The sequence below is a fragment of the Bos mutus genome, chromosome 29, assembly GCF_027580195.1.
Source record: "Bos mutus isolate GX-2022 chromosome 29, NWIPB_WYAK_1.1, whole genome shotgun sequence".
Classification (NCBI taxonomy): Eukaryota; Metazoa; Chordata; class Mammalia; order Artiodactyla; family Bovidae; genus Bos; species Bos mutus.
Genome location: NC_091645.1, coordinates 31,591,933 through 31,601,435, shown reverse-complemented (window position 1 = coordinate 31,601,435; position 9,503 = coordinate 31,591,933). Strand labels below are relative to the sequence as shown.

General features: G+C 43.9%; 1 protein-coding gene across 1 annotated transcript; it reads left to right on the top strand.

Annotated features, from left to right (window-relative positions):
* The first annotated feature begins 5,339 nt into the window (after positions 1–5,339).
* Positions 5,340–8,894, top strand: KCNJ1 (potassium inwardly rectifying channel subfamily J member 1). The gene has a single exon (XM_070365077.1). It carries the CDS (start codon positions 5,674–5,676, stop codon positions 6,823–6,825), a length of 1,152 nt encoding a protein of 383 aa, XP_070221178.1. The 5' UTR covers positions 5,340–5,673; the 3' UTR covers positions 6,826–8,894.
* Positions 8,895–9,503: the final 609 nt, after the last annotated feature.

Here is a 9,503-nt window from a genome sequence, read left to right as displayed (position 1 = left end):
CTGAGGGAACCCAGGCTGTGTGTGAGCTGTGAGTGGTTGGACCAAAAGGCAGGCAACAGCTCTTTTTTCATCCACAGAGAGTAGTGATACCCTTTGTAATTCTAAAGAATTCTATTGAATACAATAGAATTGTAATTCTACTATCTCAGAAGCGATGTCTATTTTGCCATCTTCTCTCGGGTACAGTGGCTGCTGAGCCTTCTGGGGTGAGACAGAAGCAGCATTATATCAACCATGGGGAAACCCCCAGCTCCCAATGGCTTCTCCTTAGGGGGTTGCCTGCAAAAGAACAGCCTGGGTCCTGGCTCTTTGTCATCCAGGAGCCCAGAATGCAGACACCTCACTTAGAAGGCAGAGGGGTTTGGTGACCAGGGTTGTTGTATGCAAATGAAGCCTGTATTTCTATGGAGAAAAGGAGATGCAGGAGGAAAATGTGTTTATCTTCAAAACTTTGCACGGTTGTTCCCCAGAAGAGGATGACACTTATTTAGAAATATCATGAGTCGTCCCTGAGGCAGAACTAGATCAGAGTTCTTGGTATCAGTTTCTCCTCTAGACGAGAGGAGGTATAGACGAGAATATCTCGCAAGGCACACGGGCGCTGAGTGCACTGGCCCTTGCTGTCGGCCAGCCAGGTGTCTCCCCCAGCTCTCTGTCACCTATGTACCCAGCAATTCTTTCAGTTCCTCTGTGCCCCTGCCCTGGTCACAAACACAACTGCAGTTACAGCGCACAGAAATGTCTCTTCCAAATTATGGTTGGAAGGGGAACCATGTGAGTGATGGCACATTCATCACCTTTGCATTCATTGTCTAACTGACTTCCATTCAACAAATATAGAGTTCCTACTATGTGTGACTGTAAAGCCATGTCCAGGCTTTGGGTCTCCATGGCACTTCTCTGCCTTTCAAATAAGATGCTCCCAGAACATCTGCTACCCTGGCAGGTATCAAACTGTTTTTGATGGTTTATCAGCTCATTTGTATCTCCCACCTCGACTAGAAGCTTCTTCCAGATGACAGGGACTGTATCTATTTGGTAAAGGATTGTCTGGCACACAAGTTAGAATTCACACATCCCTGCTGCTTCATTGTTGTTCAGTTGCTCAGTCGCATCTGACTGTTTGCGACCCCATGGACTGCATTATGCCAGGCTTCCACGGCCTTCACTGTCTCCCGGAGTTTGCTCAAACTCATGTCCATCGAGTCGGTGATACCATCCGACCAACTCATCCTCTGTCACCCCCTTCTCCTCCTGCCTTCAATCTTTCCCAGCATCAGGGTCTTTTCCAGTGAGATAGCTCTTCCCATCAGATGGCCAAAGTATTGGAGCTTCAGTTTCAGCATCACTCCTCCCAATTAATATTCAGGGTTGATTCTTTTAGGATTGACTGGTTTGGTCTCCTTGCAGACCAAGGGACTCTCAAGAGTCTTCTCCAGCACCACAGTTCAAAAGCATCAGTTCTTCAGCGCTCAGCCTTCTTTATGGTCCAACTCACATCTGTGCTACTAGAAAAACCATACCTTTGACTAGAGGAACTTTGGTCAGATAAATCAATTAATGGACACAGAAGTGAGTTTTCTGTTGGTTGAGGTATTTTCACAGGGCGTGGATGCCCATCTAGGTGAGACCTTCAAGCAGAGATGAGCCCTTTGGTATTATAGAAACCACATGACCCTGTAATTGCTCATTTACTGAGCTCACTTCCCCCTTAGATTGTGAGCTCCTTGAGAACAAGAACAGATTTCTATTTGTTTTTGAAATCCTACACAATAAGCATACACTCAATGTTTGGAAAGTTCATACAAAGTCTGTTTTTTAAAAATGCACTGTTGACCAAAAAAGAATGCTGGAGCCCTGAAAAAAAAAAAAAAAATGACAATAATATAATCCACTTGCTTTGCCAGGCCATTAAGAAGACCTTGGTAAACATTAGCTAATGGACAGCCCTATGCTTGCTATTAAGATTTACTGATTTATTAGAAAGTAACCTAGAAACTGTGCATGTTGCATAATCTGGGGCCAATCTCTAATAACTCAATAGTTAAAAAAAACACATATTGGTTCTGTCTAGGGTGGGATTAAATGCCATTGTCTACTCAAAGGAGGATGTGGGCTGTGTATAATGAGTCTGCCATGAGAAAGATAGGGTTGGTCAGAGGAAGAATTTATCCTGTATTCTCACATTCTCTAGGTATAATTCCTCTTACTGTTTGAATACATAAATCAACAGCATTGACTAACTCAGTGCATATACAAACTACTTTCAGTAAATGCCAGATTTTACAAGATCAATCCAACAATAAAGGCTGCTTTTAAATCTCAGTTTCTTACATAACAGTGAATGTTGTGTAGAGAGATTAACAGGGTATCTTGTTGCTTCCTGGTGTGATCTTATTTTTGTCTTACAAATCTGTACTTATCTTTGTCTATATTATCCGCCTGTATGTTTGTGAACACTTGGAAATCTCAGTATCCCAGTGTTTCTGAGATAGGCTGGGAGATTGACAATAACTGATTGTTTCTGGTGAAAGGCATCAGGCACAAGCTAGGAGAAAGAGTGAGAGGGCTACAGAGGGTGGCAAAGGAGAAGAAGGAAATGCTGGAACAGAATCCATGCCTGCTGCTCAAGGACCTTAGCTGGCAGCTCGTCATGTCTTAGCATGACGGTATCCAAGCCATGTGACGTCTGGGAAAAAAAACACATACCCAGCTTGGGGCTTGGCCTGAGAACAACCAATTGCCTTAGTTTAAATCGCACAACTCCACTATCAAATTAACGTTTTAAGGCTAAAACAAATTATCATCTGTTCACTGGCCGAAGCATACATTAAATTAAGCTGGGTTTAGAAGAAATCAGCCTGCTTACGGAGACCAACTCCCAAAACTTCTTCCTTGCTTTTCTCAGCAGTGGACGCTTCAGGACGGAATATGTTTAAGATGATGTTGGTAAGTGCAGGCCATGTGGGGAAAGCTTTTTAAGATGGTTGCTTTTTGTCTGGCTCTTTGCATGGCCAGGCAGATAATATTTTTTTAGGAGGGCAAGCATGGAAACCCCAGCTTATCTGAGAGAGTAATCAAGGGGGATTCACTCACTCTACAGAAATACTCTCATCAAAATGAAAATGAATTTAGGTGGACCGGGAGGACAAGAATGGTTAGGCAGAAAAACTCAGAGGTTGGTATGTTAGGAGCTACCACTGGAATTATAATGCATGACAAAGAGGCTGTGGATTTGACTGATGAATGTTTACTTTAAGAGAAGTTATTGTTTTAGGTGAGATCTCAGATGGTAAAGCGTCTGTCTGCAATGCAGGACACCTGGGGTTCAATCCCTGGATTGGGAAGATCCCTTGGAGAAGGAAATGGCAGCCCACTCCAGTATTCTTGCCTGGAAAATCCCATGGACCCGGAGCCTGGTAGGCTACCATCCATGGGGTCGCAAAGAGTTGGACACGACTGAGTGACTTCACTTCACTTCACTTCACCCTATGAAGAGCTTCTGGAAACAGTCTGAGCTTCCACAAACCTGGGAAAGGGAGAAAGTCCCCAGTGGATAGAAGCAAAATGAGATGAGATGTGTGCAGAGAAAGGGAAGGATTGAGGAAGACACAGACCATTTCCCTGGCTGAGTTACTCTTGGGACCATGTACTTGGGACTCTTTGGGAGCTTGAGGTCAATGAATATTGGGTGGGATGAGAGCAGGGCCCTCAGAGAGAGTGAACTTCTGTCTGCTCTCCTGGTAATATTTTCTTTTATTTATATATATTTGTTTTTTTCTCTTTACCACTTTTACTTGGGGTCTTCTTGTGTTTTCACATAGTTGAAGGCCATGGGCAAGACGCGGTAGAATATCACTTTTGTTTAACTTTTATCACTAAGTTGGTTTCGCTTCCTAGTTTGTATGAATAAACACATTTTTGAAGGGGGATTTTGAAATCTATTTTAGAAACGTGTTTGCATTTGATTAAAAATACCACGAAGACACTGCTAACCACAACAGGCACACCTTGGGAGTGGGGTGGGCACACCTAGGGGAGGGGGCCGTCTAGTGTTATGACCCCGGGATATTGAGCTGTGTTGGCTCTTTGGGGGAAATCCCTTCAGTGCTATGCTGTAAAATGGAAGCTACAATTATGTTTTTAATGAGACCTTTGCCCACATAGTATTTTGAAGCTCTTAATTCATTCACAGAATGATTCCACTGATGCTCATTTATTCAATGTTGTTCAATTAAAGTTGTCATTGAATAAATAGTAACCCCCATGGTCTGTGCTAACAGCTAGGATAGATGAGTGAATAAAACATGGTTCTACCTTATGTAGGATTTGTTAAATCACAGTGCTCCATCCGTCAGCTTGGGAGCAGGGAAGAAAGTGGGAGACACAGTGACCATCTTACTATTCCCTTTGGGAATTTTGGCATCCCAGGCTTGCGATCCATAGAGAAAACGTCTCAGATCTTATGATAAGACTTGACTAAACAGTGCTGAGGACCTCTGTTTCAAGTAATGTTGAGCACAAAATAAGGAAGTTGATCAAAGCTTGTGTTTAAATGTTCCAGAGAAATCTCACTTTAGAATATAAACAAAGTAATAACTGAGACACAAGTGAAGTAGAGATTCCTCTGACCTGGGAGCAGAGAAACTCATGTTCTGGTTGTCATCCCACCACTGGTCAGGTTCCTGACTTTGTTGTTGTTTTTAATTTTGATTGAATTATAGTTGACTTACAATGTTGTGTTCATTTTTGCTAGGGTACCTGACTTTGGATATGTCACTGAAATTTTCTCAATTCCTTCATTAGATAAATGAGAGAACTGAATTGGATTATAATTTCTCTAGCTACAAGGTGATTTAGGTAATATGTTGTGAAACTTTTCCCCATGGTTATTTATTTCTATATATGAACCAAAAATGTAAATAGTGCATCAAGTTTCTGCTGTCACAGATATTTTTGCTTAGCATAAGGCTAAATTTATTAAAGAAAAAAGGAGAGTCAGTATTCTTTAAAGAATACTATCAAATAAATCAGAGTACAGGTCATAATTTGTTATCATAAGCATTTTTAAAATTTTATTTTATTGAAGTAGTTGACTTACAATGTTGTGTTAATTTATATTTCACAGAAAAGTAATTCAGTTATACATACATATATAGATAGATAAATAGATGGATTTTTTTTTTTCTATGCCATTATGGTTTATCCCAAGATACTGAATAGTTCTCTGTGCTATTCAGTAGGACCTTGCTGCTTATCCATCATATATATACTAGTTTGCACCTACTAATCCCAAACTCCCTCTCCATCTTTCCCGCACCTCCCATCCCCTTGGCAACCACAAGTCTGTTCTGTATGTCTGTTTATAAGAAACATTTTTAAGGTTGGGCGTGACTAAGGTCAGAAAACACGTGGATATATATTCTCTTAGATTCCTCTACATGTCTATCTCCCTGTAATTAGTTTTCCTCTTTATCTTCAAGCCATATGGTCTTAGAGTAGAGAGTTTTTACTGGAAATAGCATTGTGGGATGCAGAATAAAGTTGTCAGCTTGCCCAAGTGATCAGTCACACAGATTGTACTGAATGGCCTTTTCATAGACAGCTCTTCATGTGAGTCACTTAGCTCATTAGTGCAATACACATAATTTTCTTCTGTTTTGTCTTTCTCTGATGTGTTTTCAGATCAGTGTGTTGACAGAAAGAATGTTCAAGCATCTTCGGAAATGGTTTGTCACTCGCTTTTTTGGGCGTTCTCGGCGGAGAGCGAGGCTGGTCTCCAAAGACGGAAGGTGCAACATTGAGTTTGGCAACGTGGAGGCACAGTCGAGGCTGATATTCTTTGTGGACATATGGACGACCGTGCTGGACCTCAAGTGGAGATACAAAATGACCATCTTCATCACAGCCTTCTTGGGCAGCTGGTTCTTCTTTGGCCTCCTCTGGTACGTGGTCGCCTACGTCCACAAAGACCTCCCTGAGTTCCATCCCCCTGCCAACCACACCCCTTGTGTGGAACACATTAATGGCCTGACCTCAGCTTTTCTGTTTTCTCTGGAAACGCAAGTGACCATTGGCTATGGATTCCGGTGTGTGACGGAGCAGTGTGGCACTGCCATCTTTCTGCTCATCTTCCAGTCTATACTCGGCGTCATCATCAATTCTTTCATGTGTGGTGCTATTTTAGCCAAGATCTCCAGGCCCAAAAAACGCGCCAAGACCATTACTTTCAGCAAGAACGCAGTGATCAGCAAGCGGGGTGGGAAGCTTTGTCTTCTGATCCGAGTGGCTAATCTTCGGAAGAGCCTCCTCATCGGCAGTCACATATACGGAAAGCTTCTGAGGACCACCATCACTCCTGAAGGAGAGACCATCATTTTGGACCAGATCAATATCAACTTTGTGGTTGACGCAGGGAATGAAAATTTATTTTTCATCTCCCCACTGACGATTTACCATGTCATTGATCACACCAGCCCCTTCTTCCACATGGCAGCAGAAACCCTTCCCCAGCAGGACTTTGAACTAGTCGTGTTTTTAGATGGCACGGTGGAGGCAACCAGTGCCACCTGCCAAGTCCGGACATCCTACGTCCCAGAAGAGGTGCTCTGGGGTTACCGTTTTGCTCCCATAGTGTCCAAGACCAAGGAAGGGAAATACCGAGTGGACTTCCATAACTTTAGCAAGACTGTGGAAGTGGAGACGCCTCACTGTGCCATGTGCCTTTATAATGAGAAAGACGCTCGAGCCAAGATGAAAAGAGGCTACGACAACCCCAACTTCGTCTTGTCAGAAGTCAATGAAACAGACGACACCAAAATGTAACACTGAGTTTTCCACACAAGTACAGTGAAATCTTGAAGATACCTAGTTGACTAGAAACATTATGAAACAATCAACAATTTGGGGTATGACAGTAGGAGGAGAGCCTTTAAAGTCTCCCTGCACAAAGCCCCTGAACCCCCAAACCATGATCCTACAAGACACACAGCTCTACACGTTAATTGCATGAGAACATGGGATGGATTTACAGGAAATTGAAATATGGGAGCCATGTGCTCAGTTGCTCAGTCATGTCCAACTCTGTGCAGAGCCCTCCAGGCTCCTCTGTCCATGGGATCTCCCAAGAAAGAGTACTGGTGTGGGCTGCCATTCCCTTTTCCAGGATGCGAGCCATAGGAGCTCACATAAACTCTCTAATAGGATTATTTGAAATCATGCAGTGTTGATTGGCACAGACAAAAATGACTGAAAGCCTCATGGACAGGCCAAATGAGATCTTTTTAAGAGTCTCCCTAAAGCAGTTATGAGCTTTATTGAAGATCAGGGGAAAACTATATTCTTACTTTGATTCTACTGATAAGAAAGAAATCACTTTTATTTGAACATTGGCTCTTAAAAGAAAAGTTGCCTCCTGAGTTGGGGGAGATGAACCAATTAATGACAGTGAGAAAAGACAGATGCCCAGTGAACATTTGTGAAGCTCTGATCTTCTCCAGCCCTGGCTGTTGCAGCTTTTGTATTAGTCTGGGTCATGCTGCTTTCCCAGAGCAGGGAAGACCCAGTCCATGGACCCCACATCTCTAAGTACCCAATGAGGGGAGGAGCGTGGGACACAGCCTGCTCCACGCCATCCCGACATCCTGCAGTGAAGCCAGGGCTTTGGCCCATGTACTTTTAGACAGAAGCTAAAGCACCACTCTGGGATCTCAATGGACTCTCTCCTGTAAGAAAGGATGCTTGGTTTGAAAATAGGTTTGATATTTCTTCCCATTTGTGTTCAATGGGAGAAGGCGCTGGCTTCAAATCTGTTAAAACAGTACTTGCTGATCTTCCAAGAAGGCAATGGGGAGTCTGACAGTGGAAAGGCAGTTTAGAACGGAAAACACTGCTAACGCTTCCGAGAAAAACATGTCTTATGTTTTTCGCCTGAGGGTTTGTAACTGAAATGCTGTTTCAAAAGGAGAAGCATGGAAGGGTAGGGAATGGGATGTGACTTCCCCATAAGAAAAGTGCTAGGTCTTCCTGCCTCTGAGAGCCAACACCACATCTTCCTCAAAGAGACCACTGTGATATCCTTAAATTATGCGTGTGTTAGTCGCTCAGTCTGTGTCCAACACTTTGCCACTCCATGGACTGGAGCCCGCCTGGCTCCTCTGTCCATAGAATTCTCCAGGCAAGAATACTAGAGAATTCCATGGACAGAGGAGTATTTTATTTTGCTCTGAAGGAGGGGATTTAACTGTGAATGTCTTGTTCAGTTCCCCACCCCCCATGTTATTTTGAATGTATTCTGGAGCGGACGGTACCCAAAACTGCGTAGGAATCAAAATGTTTTCAGTGTGTTGATTAACATATTAAATCTCTGACGTTGTGACGTCCTTTCCCCAAGTGTCAGTCATTGTGCATTAGTGTGAAAGACCAACCAGTGACAGTCTTCTTGCGGAGGGCGGGCTTTCTCCCGGGAGGTGTGAGGGGTGACCTGTTGTCTTGACTCCAGCGTCCCCAGGACATGACCTCTGGTGCAGACGTGCCCCCTTCCCTAGTGGCCCCTCAAAACTCTCCGTGTGAGTCTTGGCACAAAGTTGCAGGCACTGATGGCGTTGTTTTCCCAGGCCTGGGGTGGAGTTTGTTCAGATGCACACACAGTCTCTGGTCCTTCTGACGAAGACGAGTGAGGAGTCTGCTGGGGTCAGAGTTGTGCACTTTGTCCGTGTCCGTAATGGTGGACCCAATGGGTCCATCACTCCGTGACTGTAAGCGTGTGGCGTTGCCATTTAATCTGCTGACAGAGCAAAAGGAAATCAGGGGTAACAAGCTTGAGGAAGCTAGAATCCTCTGCTGACCCATTGCTATGAAGGTTTATGACTCCAGTGTTTCTATAGATTGGAGGGTCTGTTCTGCTCCTTAGCAGATGCTAGGGGATGCTGGCAGTGAATAGGAGATCAATAGGTCACCATAGGCGATCCATTCCTCTTGATAGTTAGAAGAGCAGAACAACCAGAACCTTTGCGAATGACCTTTCTTTCCAGGTTATTTGATGGAAGACTGTCTGCTTCCAAGGACTCCTTCCTTAGGATTAAGGCATTCTACCTCTTGAAGTCTACTTTTTAATGCAAATTCCCATTGAAACTTTTGTTGTGGTCGTTATTGTTTAGTTGTTAAGTTGTGGCTGACTCTTACAACCCCATGGACTGTAGCCCACCAGGCTCCTGTGTCCATGGGATTCTCCAGGCACAAATACTGGAGTGAGAAGCCATTTTCTACTCCAGGGGATCTTCCCGACCTAGGGATTGAACCCACAGCTCCTTCCACATTTCTTGCATTGCAGCTGGATTCTTTACTGCTGAGCCACCATTGTAGTCACGTTGACTCTTTAGCAACTACTTACACGCAGATGAAATAAGTCCCTGAAGGCACCTAAGGGGTGGCTGGAACCCCAAACCAGCCTAAGAATCGTGGACAAACGGAGAGAGAGAGTTATGACAGGCACAGGAGCCCAG

What these genes read in the sequence shown, in the direction of transcription:
- KCNJ1 (XM_070365077.1), top strand. Translation starts at nt 5,674, where the DNA reads ATGTGTTTTCAGATCAGTGTGTTGACAGAAAGAATGTTCAAGCATCTT.